We start from the raw sequence: 18,759 nt of genomic DNA, 5'->3' as shown, positions 1-18,759 counted from the left end.
AAGGTGACCAAAGTGTTTTTGCAGGATGGCCTGGATCGTTTTATTTTTATTTTATTTTATTTTATTTTATTTTATTTTATTTTAATGTTTATTTATTTATTTTAAGAGAGAGAACACAGCGGGGGAGCGGCAGAGAGAAGGAGAGAGGGAATCCCAAGCAGGTTCCACATTGTCAGCACAGAGCCTGATGCGGGGCTCGATCTTATGAACCATGATGTCATGACCTCAGCTGAAACCAAGAGTCAGGAACTTAACCGACTGAGCCACCCAGGCACCTCTTGGCCTGTATTTAAAAGTTGTTTCAGGGGCATCTGGGTGGCTCAGTGGTTAAGCACCTGACTCTTGGTTTTGGCTCAGGGCATGACCTCACAGGTTCGTGAGTTCAAACCCCGTGACGCACTCTGTGCTGGCAGCTTGGAGCCTGCTTGGGATTCTCTCTCTCCCTTTTCTCTGCCCCTCCCCCACTCGCACTGTCTCTGCTTCTCTCAAAATAAATAAATAAACTTAAACATTTTTTTAACTTGTTTTAAGCACAATTTTATTTTTTTAATTATTATCATAGAAATAATACATGATCACCACAGAAGGTTGGAAACCACACAGCAGTTTAGAGAAAACAATCACCTATTCTCCTATAACTCAGCACTTACTACTTTTAATATTTCGATGCTTATTCTTCTATGTATCTATACACGTACGTACAAATTACATTGTATATTTATTCACTCTATATTTGTTTTAACTAATTGGCATTTTGTTTTCCATATGGTTATTTTTCCTCCATGTTTAAAAAAAATTACTGTGGTAAAATATATGTAATAGAAAATGTACCATCTTAAGCCTTTTTAAGCATACGAGTCAGTGGCATTAGGTACATTCACAATGTTGTGCAACCATCATCTGTTTGCAGAACTTTTCTATCATCTCAAACAGAAGCTGTGGACCTGTTAAGCAATAATTCCCCCTTCCCACTCCCTGTCCCTGGTAACCTTTAATCTACTTTCCGTTTCTATGAATTTGCCTGTTCTCATTTTTCACGGAAGTGGAATCATATGGTGTTGTCCTTTTGTGTCTGTCTTCTTCGCTTAGCATAGTGCTTGTGAGTTTCATCCATGTGAAAACATGGGTGAATTTCCTTTCTTTTTAAGACTGAACAATATTCCATTGTATGGATAGACCATATTTTGTTTATCCGGTCATCTGTTGGAAATTTGAATTATTCTTTATACAGACACATTAAATGCTTCCGGAAGGGTCATCTAGTAGAGTGATTAAGAACTTGAGATCTGGAGTCAGACAGACCTGTGTTCAGATTTCTTCTAGATCTCTGCCCTGTGGTGGGACTTGGGGAAGTCACTGAACTTCCCCAAGTCTCTATTTCCCTGTCTAATTCCATTCCCAATCTGAGGCTGAAATCTGTCCTCACAGATGATGAAGATGACTGCTTTTACGCTGCTTAGCCCAGGGGCAAGCTCATTTTTAAAAAGGTTGCCAACAGGGCACCTGGGGGCTCGGTTGGTTAAGTGTCTGACTCTCGATTTCCGCTCGGGTCGTGATCCCACAGTTCGTGAGTTGGAGCCCCGTGTCGGACTCTGTGCCACCAGTGTGGAGATTCTCTCTGCCTCTCTCTCTGCCCCTTCCTCTCTCTCTCTCTCTCTCTCTCTCTCTCAAAATAAATAAACATTTAAAAAATAAATAAATAAAAATGGCTGCTGACTGTGTGGATGTAGTAGCGTTTTAACAATCTCACTGTATCCTCTCCTGTGATTGTGCAACACACGGAACCATTCCTATCTCTTTGAACTATTTGATCACTTCTCGTTTTTCATGATTATAAATACTGGTGCAGTGAACATCTTTGAACTAAACTTTGGCCCCACCTCTCTGAGAATGTGCCCTGGTAGGGACACTGCTGGGGACCGTGGCCCCAGAGTGTTGGTGGCCCACTAAGGGTTGGTGGCCTGGCCCACTCAGTTTGTTCTTTCTTTTCTCACATGCAGCCCCACAGCCAGATACCTGTGAGCTGCGAGGAGCTTCCTCAGGAATCCAAGCTTCTGACCAGGACCCTCTCTTGCAACGTGAGCTCTCCGATCTTTAAAGCGGGCACCTTGGTGAGTGCTTCAGGCCCCCAGGAACCAAGCCACCAAGGGGCTGTGAGCTCATGTGGGGAGGGAAGGGTGCAGGTGATGGTAAAGACGGACTCGCCCCAGGTCCGACCCCAACGGGAATAACAGCCTGGACTTTGGAATCAGACAAACCTGGGGTTGGGTTACGAATGACCTTACACACGTGACTTAACCGTTTGGAACTTTGTATCCTCATCTGTGCAATGGGGATAAAGCACCATTTTCAGGGGTAACAGTGGTCTCTATTATTACAGCAGTTGGGCGTGGGGGCCGTGAGGTGCTTCATTCCCCTCTCCTCCCCTGCCAGGTTGCCATCCAGGTGATGTTCCACAAGCTGCTGAACAGCTCCTGGGGGGACTTTGTCGAGCTGCACGCCAGTGTGAACTGGTGAGCAGGCCCCCGCCGGACCCCCGCCAGCGTACCTGCCCCGCTCGCTCTCAGACTGCCGCCTGGCCCTGGCCAAGCCCTTTTCCTAACACTGCCCTCTGCCTCGCCCCAACACAGTGACAATGAGGACTCAGACCTCTTGGAGGACAACTCTGCCACCACCAGCATCCCAGTCCTGTACCCCATCAACATCCTCACCAAGGAGTAAGTCCTGAGCAGCCGGCCAGCGCTGTCTTCCCCCCCTCAGCTTCCCAGGGCCCTCCCTCAAAGCCCCCTCCTTCTCTAGGGCCCCCCTGCCAGGAGTAATTAGAACTGATTCCAGCCACAACCCTGACGGTTTTCAACACCCACAAGAGTGGAGGCCCTTTAAGAGTTCTGAGTCAGATCAGCGGTTTACTGATGGGAGAAAAGGCACAGCGAGTGCTGACCTTATGTCAGATGCTGTGCCAGCTGCACTGTGCAGCTGGGGCTCCCTCCACCCCCCCCCCCAAGCTTTCAACGTGTCATGAGGCAGCCATGCCTCTCTCCACTTTACTGATGAACAAACAGGATCATCAGAGAAGGGAGGAGCTCATCCAGAGGTGTACAGCTAGGAAGCACTGATGAACCCTCTGAACTTGGGCCTGTCCAACTCCAAAACCCTGTGCTGCATGCCCTCCCATCCTGGGGGATCAGACATGCTGGAAGAGATTAGGACAAGGTGTTCACCGTGGCTCTTACCCACAGAGAACTCCTAGTCCGGTAGGAGAGGCTCAGCTCGTATGCACACAGAGTCAGTGAGTCTCAGGAGGTTATCTATAACAGGAGTGACCCATGGGGATCACTAGTTGGATTTTCTCATTTACAGAAAAGAGGACGAAGCCAGAAAAGCAGAGGAACTTTCTCAGGTTGGCTCAGTGAGAAGGACAGGGACAGTGACCGAGCCAACGTCTCTGGTGCTTTGAACATAAATGCCAAACACAATGATACTGTCTGAAGTGTCGTGTGAAATTAGAGCCAGGAAAGATGATGTGGGTTGAGGAGAGATGGAAGGGCTCGTGGAGGAGGTAGGGGCTTGAACTGGAGTCTGGAGAATGAGGGGATCAGATAAGGGCCAAGGAGGAGAAAGGATGGTCCAGCAGGAAGAAGAGCCCAGGCAGAGGAAGCAGCAAGCAGTGGGGTGGATTTGAGGAGTAGGGAGTGTGCAGGCTCAGGGGACGGCAGGTATGCGTGGGGCCTGGTGAGCAGGCAGGCTGGGAAGTGGGCAGGCCTGGACATGGGAGGCTTTGGACCCGACCCTCGTGGGCAGCAGGGAGCCAGTGACAGATTCTGAGTAGGTGGGTGGCAGGATCAGACAGTGACGTAAGAAGGTCCCCGGAAGGATGGGGTGGAGAGGAAGCCAGAGGCTGTGCTGTTATGCAGGAGATGAAGAACCCAGAGGACAGTGGAGACCCTCAAGGGGGGCGGGGAACCCCATGGAGCAGGGAGAATGCAGCTCCAAAGGCACATCCACCTGGGTTTCGGCCCCGTCCCGCTGCCTCAGGACGCGGGGCAACAGACTGACCCTTCCCACCAGCCTTACCTTCCCAAGGGAAACAGCAGAATGCTGGAAGGGTCACGGGGGGTCATGCCTATGAGAGCGCTAGCCCAGGGCCTGGCAGCGCAGAGGCTTCCCCTGGCCCGGGGCCCCTGCTCTTCTGGAAACCGGGCTGTCGACATCTCCACTTTCTACTTCTGCTCTTCTCTCTCCACAGCCAGGAAAACTCCACACTGTATGTCAACTTCACCCCCAAGGGTCCCAAGATCCGCCATGCCAAACACATCTACGAGGTAGGAGCCCCCGTGTGAAAAGGCCCTTCTGGGCCACACATTTGTCAGCCCCGTCCTGGGGACCGAGGCTGCAGAGACCAGCGGGACACGGCCCCATCCTCAGCAAACCCAGCGCCCTCCACCTCCCGTGATCCTTCCGGTAGGGCCTCACACGCTTCCGGTAGCGACACACTCAGCAGCTCCTTTCCGCCGCCACCCGGACGGATGGTCTGTGGGATCGCAGCGCTTGGGAGAAGCGCTCTGAGAGAGAACCTAGTTTTTCATTCCCCCGTTTAATGAGCCACTGTTCTAGTTTAGATCCTTTGCTAGGTGCTGGGGCAGCCATAAGTAAATCGGAGCCCCTGACCGCTCACCCAACCCAAGTTCTGGGCCTGGTGCTTTATATGTGCGACCCCCCTGTGATCTTCCACCAACCCGTGAGGTAGAGGCGTTGCCACTCGCATTTTACGGATGAGAAATCCACAGCACAGAGAGGTCAAGTAACTTGCCAGGTTACACAGCTCATAAGGAGGAAAGGTCAGATTCGAGCACCTGTTTGAATGCCCAAATCCATGTGTTTAACCTCTAAGTTAACGATGTGTCGCTTCTCACGCCATATGCTTGGTGCCGTGCTAACATCTTTGTTGTGGTAACAAAGAAGAGGGAGGCCAGCCGCTGAGTCTGAAGCTCAAGGACTCTAAGGAGGAGTAGGCGTTGACCAAGCCAAGAGCATTCTTGTTTTTCTGGGGAGGAAACTGAGGCCCCAAAGAGAAACTGTCTCACCCAAGGCCGCACTGGTATCAGGGCAGGCTGGAGCAGGAACCCAGCAGGAAAGGGACCCCAGGCAGGTAGCCCCCTTAGAACAGAGGCTGCAGTCATGTCACCTGGATATGACAACGGAGGAGAGTGGCCCTCAGGGAGGTCAGATGCCCGTTTGCATTGAGAATGGCCAGTTGAGTTGGTTTCTAGTGCTGCTCAGCGGGATGGCTCTGGGTTCCCTACGGAGGTGGGCAGACCAGTCCTTTTACCACCAGAATAGTGGGAAAGACTTGGACAGGCTTGGATCCAAACCCCAACTCTACCACTCGAGCTCTGTGTGACCTTGGGCCAAGGGCTTGACTATCCATGCCTCTGTTCCCCGCTGTGACAAATGGCGTTTGGAACGAGAACTTCCAGGTGTCGTGAGGTTTAAGTGGGTTGCTTACTCCTCACGGAGTGCTTGGCGTGATGCCCAGGAAGTGGAGGTTGTTAATAGCTGAGGCAGGTGTTGGGCTGTGGCCTTGACATTCCCAAGCTACTGTGGAAGCCTGCTTCCATTCTTGTGCCATTCCACAGGGAGCCATCTCAAGCTCTTTGAGCTCCCCTCACACATACACACACCCCATTTATCTCTCTGTCGGGGCTAGATGCCTCTGTCCACCTCACCACCCTCAGCATCGTAAACTCTGCATTTGGCTCCCTGACGCCTGACCCACCACGCAGCCCCTCTTGGCACTCTTGCCAAAGCCCCTAACGGTCTCTGTTTTAACTACAACCCAACATGACATGGGACGTTGGTGATCACTCCCTCTTTTTTTCTTACTGTTTGTTTATTTTTGAGAGAGAAGGAGAGAGTGTGGGAGAGGGGCGGAGAGAGAGAGAATCCCAGGCAGACTGCACTGACAGCAGAGAGCCCGATGTGGGCTCAAACTCACAAACTATGAGATCGTGACCTGAGCCAAAGTCAGAGGCTTAATCGTCTGAACCACCCAGGCACCCCGGGGATCATTCTCTCTTGCCTGAAGCTGTCCCATTAGGCCCTTTTTGCCACCAGGAGGTCAGCTCAGGTTTATAGTAAACTGGACAGGCATGGCAATCCAGTGAGAGCTTGACAGCTGGGCCACGGGGTCTTCTTCCTCATGGTCTCCCTCTCCCCTGGCTGGTTAGGAGCATAGGCCTCAGCCAGACCTGAAGTCTTTCTGAAGCTCTGCCATGTAAAGCTGTGTGGCCTTGGGCAGTTTACTTAACCTCTCTGAGTGTCAGGTTTTCAATCTGTAAAATGGGGACACTAATAGCATCTACTGTATGGGGTCGTTATAAGGAGCAAATAAGAAAAGGCTTGTTAAGTGTCCTGCGTAGCCCTTGACCCACGAGGGACCAGTCAACTGTGGTTGCTGTCGGCATTGTCATCATCACCGTCATCCAAGGAAGGCGCCAGTTCCAGCCTCTGGAGTCCCAGCCTAGGCTAAAATGCCAGCTCTACTATTAACACCACTGTATAATTTTAGAAGATTTTCCTTTTTCCAGAAAGATGCCCTGTCCCCTTTTGCAGTCACTCTTCCCCCCCACGCTCCCCCAGCTCCCGGCAACCACAACTTTAGTCTCTGTCCATAGATTGGCCTGTTCTGGGTATTATGTGGAGGAGGAATCATACAGTATGTGGTCTTTTTTTTTTTTTTTAATTTTTCTTAACGTTTGTTTATTTTTGAGAGACAGAACACGAGCAGGGGAGGGACAAGAGAGAGGGAGACACAGAATCTGAAGCCCACTCCAGGCTCTGAGCTGTCAGCACAGAGCCCGACGCGGGGCTCGAACCCACGAACCATGAGATCATGACCTGAGCTGAAGTCAGTTGCTTAACCGACTGAGCCACCCAGGCGCCCCCATTATGTGGTCTTTGGTGACTGGCTTCTTTCAGTTAGCAGAGTGTTTTCGAGGTTCATCCACATTGGAGCGTGTGTCAGTATTTCATTCATTTTTATTGCCAGATAATATTCCATGGCAAGGTAGGCCGCGTTTGATTTATCCACGCATCAACCGGTGGATATCTGGGTGGCTTCCACTTTTTGGCTATTACAGACAATGCTGCTTGAACGTTCCTGTACAAGTTTTGATGCAGACGTGTTTCATAAACTCTTGGATATACACCTAGGAGAGCAGTGGTTCCTCTTGATGCTTTGTCTTAACATGTTCTAAACCAAATGTATCATTTTCTCCTAAGCCAGCGTCACCTCCGGTTTGCTGAGAATCCCTCCAAGGCACCCTTTCCCTCAAGCAAAACTTCCAAGCCTGGGGGAATTTCTCCCTCCTCTGTGCCTGGGGCCCCTGCCTCTTCAGCTTCCGTTCTGTATTCTCTTCTCTCTTTTGCCCCCGCTACTGCTCGGACTCAGATCCTCGTCTTCTTGCAACTGGACTGTTGGCACAGGCTCCCAGCGTGGACCTCAGCCTGCCTTTCCCACTCCTTTCCATTCTGGGCCTGCAGTGAGTGAGTCTCCCTGGAGCCACCCGCCCCCCCTCAGCTGCCTGCCATGACTCCCCATTGCCTAGCCGAGGGTCCCCTGATCTCTCGCCCTTAGGCTTTCCGGGCACACTGTCTCATCCCGAGTCTCCTTTCCAGACGTACCTCCTATCTCTGTCCCCAGGCAGCGCACCTCCAGCCGCATCATACTCCCCTGGTGCTGCCCTAACTGCTACATTTTCTCTCTTTGGATGCCCTTCTCTGTCTTTATCCGTTTGACTCCTCTCTACCTTTCACAGTTAAATTCAAACGCTGCCTCTGACATTAGGCCTTTTCAATTTAATTTGACTGATATTTTTCAAGTGTCTACAAATGTTTGTTGAGTGAATAAATGATAGAACCTCTCAAACTGGACATCTGATTCCCTGCTTGACCTCCCTGGGACGTTCACTGGTGCTATTTCTGTGTCACTTTCTTGTCCATATCTGGGTCTTCCAGCCTTAGCACAGATAGCTCTTTCTTTTTTTTTTTTAAGTTTGTCTATTGATTTTGAGAGAGAGCACGAGTTGGGGAGGGGCAGAGAGAGAGGGGAGAGAATCCCAAGCAGACTCTGTACTGTGCAGTGGAGCCTGACGTGGGGCTCGATCCCATGAGCCACAGAATCATGACCTGAGCCAAAACCAAGAGTCAGATGCTTAACCGCCTGAGCCACCCAGGCACCCCGGCTCTTTCATATAAAAGGTACTCAGGAAATATTTCTTAAACCAAGGCCCTTGGCAAAAGGAGGCTTTCCAACCTGCATCGTGCGAATAATTTTTGCATCTATCCTTGTTAAATGTCATTCATTCAAAAAATGACTTTTTTGGAGGCCTGCTATGCTAGGTAGGGTGTCAAGCAGCAGGGAATTGCAAGCGAAATAAGCCACAGCTGCTGCCCTCAGGAAGCACGCAGTCTAGTAGAGATACACACAGGGGGGAGCTGCCCTGCCACTGAGGGGATCAGCCAGACCTTCAAAAATGATATTGGAGCAGTACGTTGCTGGATGTGCAAGGGTCTACCCCGCGGGAGAAAGCATGGAGGCACCCGTAGCCCACGCTGTAAGGCTTTGAGGACAGGGGCTGGGTGAAGCCTGACAGAGCATGGCTTCTCAGGGCTCAGCCCGTGAGAATGGCATCTGGAGTGGCAGTTGGGGGGTGGCTGGCATTTAGGGCTCTGCAGCCCCTCATCCTCTGTCCTAGGTGAGGATTCAGCCTTCTGCCTATGACCACAACGTGCCCCCCCTGGAGGCCTTGGTCGGGGTACCAGAGTCACGCAGCAAGGGGCCCATCAAACACGAGTGGACTGTGCAGATCCTGCCCAGAGGAGGGCAACACACCCAGGTCTGTGGCGGGGAGCTCCTAAAGGGGGACGGATGTGTAGGGTGTGAGGGTGGACGAATCCCATTGGGCTCAGTGAGTTCTGAATCCGCCAAGAGCCAGTGGGACTGAACTGTGGGAGATGCCACACCCCAGGAGGCTGGGGGAGGGCGGGGGCGGGGGGGGGGGGGGAGGGGGGGGAGAGGAAGCCAGGTTCTTAAGGGGCCGGCGTCCTCTCTCTGCTCTGGACTAACTGAAGACCATTCCTAGGATCCTTCTGTGACCTGCCACCGTGAGGATCCGGAGACGCTGCCCACTGTGGCTGAGGTACAGGGGCACGGGCTCAGAGGTTGGGGCCGGGGCCGGCAGAGTCTAGGTGGGAAGACGGGCCTCTCTGACCGCTCCTGTCTCTATTCCTGGCAGCCTTGTTTGCCCGAAGCCAAGTTCCGCTGCCCACTTACGTTCAAGCAGGAGATCCTCGTCCAAGTGATCGGGACAATGGAGCTGGTGGAGGAGATCAAGGTAGCACCCGCTGGCCGCAGACGCCATGGTCCAGGGGGTGTGGGGGGACCTCGACGGCTCGAGGGGGGGCTTCCTCACCACCTGGTCTTCCTGCCTTTTTCTTTACTACCTTGATGAAAAGCCCTGATATTTACATAGTGGCGGATGAAAGAGAACCATGATTTGTTTGAAACTCGCCGGGCTGTGTTCACGGGCCTGCGGATGGTTCTTCTGGGTTCTCCGTAGGAAAACTTTCCTTCCAGCCGCGGGGAGCGGTCCGTGAGGACGCTACGGTAGAGAGCACGGTGGCCGTGGCGCACCCCACTGGGTCCCGTGCTCCTCAGCTTCTCCACGCTGAGTCGAGGTGGGGTGCGGACGTCGGTGCGTCCCGGCCCTTGTTCTCCCTGGCCTGACCCCTCCCCCACCCTCCCACAGGCCTCCTCCATGCTCAGCCTCTGTAGCTCTCTCTCCATCTCCTTCAACAGCAGCAAGCACTTCCACCTGTATGACGACAGTGCCTCCCTGGCCCAGGTATGTCTCTGCCTCCTCAGAAGCCCCGGCAGCAGAGGTCAGCAGGGGCATCTGAGGAGCCCCAGGGTCGAGCTAGAAGAGCTAGAGCCAGAAGGGGGACAGCCACATGGGAGGTCCGGGCTCGGCACAGGGAAGAGCTTCCCGGCCATCAGAGCCGTCAGCCTTGGCGAGGGCCTTGGTGGATGCCCGGGGCTCCCCACCACCACTGGTGGCCAAGCAGCCCCCGAGGTCACCTGTCTGAGATGTGTCGGGCGGAGGTCAACTTGCGGGCAGCTCAGCCAGGGTACCCACCCCATACCCACTCTGCGCATGATGGGAAAGCGCTCTGAGCAGCGTGGGTCGAGAGCGCGGGGCCCAGGCCACCCAGTTGAGCGGGTGGGCGAGGCAGGTTGAAGAGCAGGAAGCTCAGAGCAGCAGAAGGGACACTGCGCCTAACAAGGTGAGCGTAAGCCGGATTCTGGAGGCTTTGCACGCTGAGCTGAGATTCTGGCATTTTATCCTGGGACGAAGGGAAGCCATTTAAGCACTGAAGGTGGGTCATGTGCAAGTTCGCCAGTTCACTCCGGTGGCCGCACAGGGGTGCACGCTGGAGGGAAGTGTCTGGGCCAGAGCCTGGTAGTGTCAGGAAGCAACCCTGACCAGAAGTTGCTAAGGCCTAGCCCTTCACAAGAATATTAAAGGTGGAAAAGCCTTCTTCCTACGGTCCCCTTTCCCCCCTCCTCCAGGTCATCATGAAGGTGGACATCGTATATGAGAAGGACATGCTCTACGTCTACGTGCTGAGCAGCACTGGGGGACTATTGTTGTTCCTGGTGATTCTCGGGGTACTCTACAAGGTGGGAGCTTCTGGGAGTAATGGGCATGACTGAGACAGCCAGGCTAGGGAAAGGGCAGAAAATACCAAGATCAGGGAGCGTTAAAGCTAAAAGCGTCCTCAGCCTACTCCCTCCTTCTGTAGTTAGGACTCCTGAAGCCCAAAGAGCAAGTGAGACTTTCCCCCAGCCTCCACTAGGCACTGGCAGAGCCAGGACTGGGTACCTAGGGAAGGAGGGTTTTCCCACGTATCATGGGCCAGGCAGTGGGACACAGGGGCACGTACCACAGACATTGCCTTCGGGGAGCTCACAGTCTAACGGGGGAGGCAGACAGGAACACACCTGCTAAGGGCCCCACTCAGGGACCTGGGTGCTGGAGCCTCACTTAGGCTGGGGGAGTCCGGGAAGCCCTCCCAGGAGAGGAGGCATTTGAGCTGGGATTTGAAGAAGGAGCAGGCAGGTGAATAGTGCCGGAGGGCAGCTGTTCCACATGAAAACCTCAAATACTCCAGAAGACAACACAGAAAATCAATTTCTCCCTGTTGCACCCCGCAGAGGGGTGTCATTAGCAACCATTTTGTTTCTATTCTTCCAGGGTCTAATTTTGTTGTTTAAACATACGTATATGTATGAGCATGAAAGAGAAAAAGAGAGAAGTCAGTGTCTATGTATATGTGTAGAAAACACAAATGGAATAATACCATCTATACTGCTTGGGAGCTTATATTTCCCACTGGATATTATATCCTGATGTCTCTGTGTGTGTTGCACAATCAGATCTGCCTCTTGCTTTTTCACTTGGCTGGTTTGCTGCTGTCTGGATGCCCCACCTTTTTTTTTTTAATTTTTTAATGTTTATTATTATTATTTTTTTAATTTTTTTAAACGTTTATTTATTTTTGAGAGTGAGAGAGACAGAGCATGAGCGGGGGAGTGGCAGAGAGAGAGAGACACACACACACACACACACACACACACACACACACACAGAATCCGAAGCAGGCTGCAGACTCCGAGCTGTCAGCACGGAGCCCGACGCGGGGCTCGAACTCACAAGCCATGAGATCATGACCTGAGCCGAACTCAGCCGCTTAACCGACTGAACCACCCGGGTGCCCCAAATGTCTGACTCTTGATTTCGGCTCAGGTCACGATCTCATGGTTCATATGATGGAGCCCCTCGTCGGGCTTTGCACTGATGGCACAGAGCCTGCTTGGGATTCTCTCTCTCTCTCCCCTCTCTCTGCTCCTCCCCCACCCCACTCATGCTTTCTCTCTCTCTCTCTCTGTCTCAAAATAAACAAACATTAAAAAAAAAAATTAATTCCTGGAGCTGGAATGGCTGAGCCAAAGAACATATATGTTTTGACCTTTCAACAGAGAGCAGGCTCTCGCTAATAGTATCACTGGATATGGTCAAATCGGCCACCTAAAATATTGCTCCATGACATTTTGATGAGCCTAAAGAATGCACTATTAAACATACAGCTTTTTAACATATTGCCAGGAGCTGGGTGTGGCAGAGACCCTCGTCCTGTCTCTGGGGCAGATACCACATGTCCGTGGCATGTGTGACTCATTAACATTAAGGGTGCTTTCATGTTTTGCCGAGGCTGACTCGTCCAGAGTGTTCCATGGACCGTGGCTCACTCCATTTTTGTCTTCCTACAGCTCGGCTTCTTCAAACGGAATCTGAAGGAGAAGATGGAGGCTACCGTAGAAGCTTCCAATGGAATCCCTAGAGAAGACTCTGGACAACCAGAGCCCAAGGAAGAGGGTGGGGATCCGGGCTGCCTGGAGCCCCTCCAGGAGGAGGAGACCCAGGATGGAAATGACAAAGACTGAGGCCCAGGCCCGATGCAGAGGGCCCAGGACTGGACTCGGGAGGCCTGGTACCACTCTGCCTCTACCTGTGTTTCACTGCGTGTCTTCGGGCAAGCCACTGCCCCCACCTAGGCCCCAGTTTCGCTGTCTTGCACGTGGAGCTCACTCCTGCCGGCCTGCTTTGCAGGTTCATGGTGAAGGATGGGCCAGGAAGGCTGCGGAGGCGAGGCCTTGTAATTCTCAGCTGGTCCTGGCTTCCCCCAGCCCTTCTTAGTATCCTCCCCTGGAAGAGACTGTCTGATCTAAATTTGGAAAAACTGTCATCTCAGGACCTAGTGACCCTCCCGGCCCTCACACCCACCTGCCCTTGGACGTCCCCAGAGGCCTCAGACTCCCAGAACCTCGTCCTTCACTCTCCCCTGCCTGGAGTCCGGTCAGCTTTCCAGTCTGCCGCCAGAGAGCAAAGCCAGAGAGCAAATCCGATCTGTGTCACTACATGGCCGCTGCAAACCCCCTGCTCTTTGGCTACAGACCAAGTTCCTTAATACGCCTTCCACGATCTGCGAAATAGCCTTAACATGCCCGTGCAGAATTGGGCCCCTGTTGCCTTCCTGGCCTCCTCCAGAGACTCTCCGCCTCCCTTTCTAAGCTCCGATTACACCAGCCTTTCTCGCTAGCCAGGCTCCTTCCTGTCTCACCGCCTTCACCCAGACTGCTCCCTCTGCCTGGAACATTCCTCCGCAGCCCTTTTCCTGGCTGACTCTCTCAGCCTTCAGATCTCAGCTCGCGTACAACTGCCTCAGGGCCGCCCCCAACCCCTACCCAGGTGGGTTCCCGTGTTACATTTGCCCCTCACAGTACAGATCACACTGTCACTTAATATTTGTCTCTCAAATTAAACATCGAACTCCGAGAGGGTAGGGACCATACCTGTCATGTTCACCTTGGGATCCCCTGGTGACATCACAGAGCCAGACCCAGTAGGCGCTTGCACAATTTCACTGAACCTAGCGCCTGTGAAAAGATCGAGAAAGCGTTTCGGATGGGCCCCTGGCGTCTCCACCCTTCAAGGTCTTCCCCAGGCTCCTGCCTCCTTGCTCCCAGCCCCCACCAGGACTCCATCCCACCCCGCTGCGGCCCCCACTGGGAGGCTGTGAGCTCAAGGGAGCAGGCCACGGCTGTCCACCTGGCTCACGGTGCCTGCATATGTGTACCCAATAAATGTGAAAATCTGTCCAATTGTGCGATGTTTTCATGCCGGTGCACATTCTGGCCCTGACAATTCATTTAGGTGTGAGAATAGGCCCTCCCTGGTTTTGTTTTGTTTTGTTTTAAGCAACAATTGGTAGAGCCTGACCCCGAGGCCCGCAGCATTTGGAGGGATGGGGGCTCATCACTGCTGCCCTCTTGTGGTCAGTAGGATGGGGGCGCGGGGGTGGGGCGAGGCGGAATACGGAGTAATTCTGAAGCCAGCTCTGGGTCCAGCAATGGGAGCTGAGAAGCAACATTTGGCCTTCCAAGCAGTGACCTTTGATGGCTCCCTTCTGCCTGCGGGAGAGTAAGCGAACATTCTTGAGCCCACAAGGCCCAGAGCAGTCTTTCAAAGCCTGCCTGCCTCTTCAGCTTCGTCAGCACCCTTCTGGTCCAGCCCCATGGTTCCTCATAGGGAAGACCTGAGAAAGGAAGAAGTGAGGCCCGTGTCCCAGGGAAGGCAAAACTGCTAAAAAGACATGAGATTCTCTCTGGGTCTCGAGAAGCCTACCGGCTTCTACTGATTCTTGAGAGCTTTGTGTCAGGCCCTGTTCTGTGCCCTGAGGGCCTGGTGATGAAAACCAGGGAGAAGTCCCTGCCCTCAGGAAGCGTCGCCCCGCTGGGAAAACAGTTATAAGGTAGAAATGTGGGGCGCCTGGGTGGCTCAGTCGGTTGGCCGTCCGACCTCAGGTCATGATCTCACGGTTTGTGGGTTCAAGCCCCGCGTCGGGCTCTCAGCTGACAGCTCGGAGCCTGGGGCCTGCTTCGGATTCTGTGTCTCCCTCTCTCTCTCTCTGCCCCTCCCCCACTTGTGCTCTGTCTCTCGGTGTCTATCAAAAATAAATAAACGTAAAAAATTAAAATAAAGTAGAAATGTGATTCCAGGTGGTGAGGGTGTTGTGAAGAAAAGCAGGATAGCAGGTTAGAGAGTGACGGAGAGGATCCTCTCACCTCAGTGATACTCTGTGACACACAAACAACAGGTAAATATTTTCACTAAGGTTGGAAACAAGAAAATCTGGGAGGTTCATTTCAGGAACAGACCTGCCCTCGTCATGCCCAGGAATCTATATCCCAACTTGCTTAACAGCTCCTGTCCTCAAATGCCTATGTGTCCTTCCCTGCCTCTGTGCCTTTGCACATGCTGTTCCCCTGGCCCAGTCCCACCTCTTCTCTATTCTTTAAAATCCTACTGAGCCTGACTGGCTCAGTCAGTAGAGCATGCAACTCTTGATTTTGGTGTTGTGAGTTCGAGCCCCATGTTGGGTGTAGAGATTACTTAAAAGTAAAATATTTTTAGGGGCGCCTGGGTGGCTCAGTCAGTTGAGCGTCCGACTTCAGCTCGCGTCGTGATCTCACGGTCCGTGGGTTCGAGCCCCGCGTTGGGCTCTGTGCTGTCCGTTCGGAGCCTGGAGCCCGCTTCGGACTCTGTGTCTCCCTCTCTCTCTTCCCCTCCCCTACTCGTGCTCTGTCTCTATCAAAAAAATGAATAAATGTTTAACAAATTAAAAATAAAATAGATAAAATGTTTTTAAAAAGTAAAAAATAAAACAAATAAAATCTTCCTACTTCGAAGCACTTCACAGCTTTTGTCACCCCCTCAGCTCCTGGACAAAATGACCCATTTAATCTCCGCTTTACATACCTCATTGGAACACATAACGCTGATTGTGTGGGCTCCTCTCTCGAGACTAGGAGGTTCTAAAAGGCAGGATTCAGTCTTCACTCACATGTGTAACCAACACTGACCCCTCACCAAGGCTGGCACAAGTAAGCGTTTGATTCAGTGGCCCTCACGTGTTTTGGTCTCAGAACCCTTTTATACTCTTAAAAATTAAAGATCCCCAAAGAGCTTTTGTTTATATGGGTTATATCTATCGGTGTTTATCCGATTAGAAATTAAAATGGAGAGGGGCGCCTGGGCAACTTAGTCGGTTAAGCGTCCGACCTCAGGTCATGATCTCACAGTCTGTGAGTTCGAGCCCCGCGTCGGGCTCTGTGCTGACAGCTCAGAGCCTGGAGCCTGCTTCAGACTCTGTGTCTCCCTCTCTCTCTGCCCCTCCCCCACTCATGCTCTGTCTCTCTCTCTCTCAAAAATAAATGTTAAAAAAATTGTTTTAAAGAAATTAAAAGGGAGAAAAATGTAAAAACATAAGGACACCCCAGCCCACGTTCCCCGCAAGCTGTCAGAATGATGACACATGTTATCACGTGTCATGCCGCCTCTAGAAAACACTATACTCATGGCACAAAGTGAGAAAGTAGCATCTTGGTCTCCTTGGGAAAAGAGTCAAAACCTAGTCAGACCTAGGTTGGAGTCCGGGCGCTGCTGCTTTGTAACTAAGCCGCGCAGGGCAAGTACCTAACCTCTCTGGGACTCATTTCTTCATCTGTAAAATGGGAATCATAGCTGCATAGGCCTCAGAGCTGTTGTGAACGCGAAATAATACTGGCAAGCTGTTGCTAGCACCTAAGTGCTTGATAAAGGTGGTAGATACGAATGGTTTCGTTGCGGGGCGCCTGGCTGGCTCCGTTGGTGGGGCACGCGGCTCTTGATCTTGGAGTTGTGAGTTCAAGCTCCATACTGGACGAAGAGATTACTTTAAAAAAAAATTTTTTTAACGTTTATTTTTGAGACAGAGAGAGACAGAGCATGAACGGGGGAGGGGCAGAGAGAGAGGGAGACACAGAATCCGAAACAGGCTCCAGGCTCTGAGCCGTCAGCACAGAGCCCGACGCAGGGCTCGAACTTACGGACCGCAAGATCATGACCCGAGCCGAAGTCGGCCGCTTAACCAACTGAGCCACCCAGGCGCCCCGAGATTACTTTTTAAAACATGGTTTGGGGCACCTGGCTGGCTCAGTCGGTTAAGCATCCGACTCTTGATTTCAGCTCCAGGTCACGATCTCACCATTCAGTTCATTGGATCAAGCCCCGCTTTGGACTCTGCCCTGACAGTGCTGAGCCTGCTTGGGATTCTCTCTCTCTCCCGCTCTCTATGCTCCTCCCCTGCTCATGCATGCTCGCTCTCTCTCTCTCAAAATAAATAAACATTAAAATATAGTTTAGTTGTACAGGATGATGTGGTAAAAGCGGCTCACTGGACTGCAGGTCAGACGACCTAGTTCTCCACCGTGACCTTGGGAGTGATGCGTGCCCTTTCTGGGCTTGGCCTGCCCCACCTGGGATCTGAAGGTACCTCAGGAGCTCTCACGGGGAAGAGAGGGGTAGGGGCGGAGCAGCTGAGTCTCCCCCTGTCATTTGATCTGCTTTAATATATTAAAGTTCTGGAAATAGCATATAGGCTACTTTATCAATGAACCGTGCCCAGGGCCTCCCAGCTTTCAGTAGCCCACAAACACGTTTGGGAGTTGAAAAAGAAAATCAACTCCAAAATATGAAAATTAAATTGTATAACTGGAATAAATGTTAAAACAAATGTCTATAAATGTATTATGTCAGGTGGTCAAATGCAGTTCTATTTAACACATATAGGTACATATATGAAGTCTATCAAATGGGGGAAGTGGAATATTTCATTTAATATTTGAAGTTCTGTGTGGTAGGATGTCTGTACAAGAATGTGCATAAAGTTTACAAAGGTCTTAAAAGGACCAAGAGATGTTACTTGAAAAATAATGTCCCACTTCCAAAACTAAAACTTTAAAAAAAAACACTAAACACAACCAAACTGCATTGAACCACATAATCTCTAAGTCTCCTTCTTAAACCTTGGAGAACATAAGACGCTGAACTGAAATGTGCTTAGAGAAGTTATTTGCTTCTGACAAGTTATAAGGCCCTATAGACGGGCGTGGGGCTGGGGGTGAGGTGAGGATTCTGAGGCCCGAGAACCCTCATAGAGCGAGGATTCCTCACCTGCCTAAGTGGCCGAGCCCCCGGGGGCCGATGGAGCCAGGCAGACGTGGTCTGAATGTCTCACTGCCTCTTATCCATGCAGTGACTTTGAGCAGCTCTGTAAACTCATTTTCCTCATGCGTGAAAAAAGAATGAAAGAGCCTGTCCTACTCAACTAAGGTAAAGGCAGGCCACGCCCCAGGAGCTCCCAGGCTCACCCACAGCACCAACTCCTCATCCTTTCCTAAGAGCCAAGTGTTAGGAGGGCTGAGGCTTAGGAAAGAAAAGTAGGCTAAAGGTGGGGTGGGAGCAAGGTGATCCCAATAGGTCTAGGGGTTCCCCAAAACAGGCAGAGCTGTAGCAAATCAGGCACAGCCTGGGGAGTGGGTCTTTTTTTTTTTTTTTTTTCAGTTTATTTATTTTGAGAGAGAGAGGGCAGGGGAGTGGCAGAGTCAGAAAGAGGGAGAGAATCGCAAGCAGGCTCCACACTGTCAGCTCAGAGCCCGACACTCTATCTCACAAACCGCGAGATCACGAACTGAGCCAAATCCAGAGTCCGACACTTAACTGACTGAGCCAGCCAGGTGCCCCAGGTGGGTGGGTTTTAAAGGCTAGACTTGTCCAATCCTCACGCTTGGTCCCACACGTGCCCCCTACAGGTGGGGTCGGAACTGCACACACTCCCTGCAGTTCTGGTGACTCAGGGTCCGCCCAAAGTGATGGTTAGAGGTTCCTGCTGGGGAGAGGAGAGCGATGAAGATGGAACCCAGGCTCTAGGCCTGGATACGAGAACAGGGTCTGTTCTCTGGTCCAAGGACAGACCAGACCCTCTGTTTGGTACGAGGGATATCCCACAAAGTTGAAAGCTTTCTCGCACCTCCCACACTGAGCCCCCTCCGTGTGCAGGATTCAAAGCATGAGACATGAACCTGGGAAGATATGGGAAGGTCATGTCTCTGGGGCATCGGATTATAAGATTCTCGTGACACGTGGAACATAAAAGCACTTCCCAAACAAGGCCCTATGGCTTTCACTGTATAGTTGCCACCGAGTGTCTCCCACTGCCCAGGGCACTGTCCATACACACATTTTAAGGACAAGTCTC

The 18,759-nt window shown here is 51.9% G+C and overlaps 1 protein-coding gene across 6 annotated transcripts in view; it reads left to right on the top strand.

The window, feature by feature from the left end:
• The window catches only part of ITGAL (integrin subunit alpha L), a 42,730-nt gene extending 28,947 nt beyond the window's left edge, over nt 1-13,783 (top strand). For all 6 annotated transcript variants that reach the window (XM_011290524.4, XM_006942148.5, XM_019820691.3 and 3 more), the window contains 10 exons: nt 2,001-2,111; nt 2,434-2,513; nt 2,631-2,717; nt 4,247-4,322; nt 8,757-8,897; nt 9,144-9,200; nt 9,297-9,395; nt 9,810-9,905; nt 10,631-10,741; nt 12,392-13,783. In XM_011290524.4, coding sequence (XP_011288826.4) covers nt 2,001-2,111; nt 2,434-2,513; nt 2,631-2,717; nt 4,247-4,322; nt 8,757-8,897; nt 9,144-9,200; nt 9,297-9,395; nt 9,810-9,905; nt 10,631-10,741; nt 12,392-12,565 — 1,032 coding nt within the window. In that variant the 3' untranslated portion in view covers nt 12,566-13,783. The remainder of the gene's footprint in view (nt 1-2,000; nt 2,112-2,433; nt 2,514-2,630; nt 2,718-4,246; nt 4,323-8,756; nt 8,898-9,143; nt 9,201-9,296; nt 9,396-9,809; nt 9,906-10,630; nt 10,742-12,391) is intronic.
• The last annotated feature ends 4,976 nt before the right edge of the window (nt 13,784-18,759 follow it).

This window comes from Felis catus, chromosome E3, assembly GCF_018350175.1.
Source record: "Felis catus isolate Fca126 chromosome E3, F.catus_Fca126_mat1.0, whole genome shotgun sequence".
In the NCBI taxonomy this organism is placed as follows: domain Eukaryota; kingdom Metazoa; phylum Chordata; class Mammalia; order Carnivora; family Felidae; genus Felis; species Felis catus.
The sequence above is the reverse complement of the archived record's forward strand: the minus strand, read 5'-3'. Positions and strand labels throughout refer to the sequence as shown.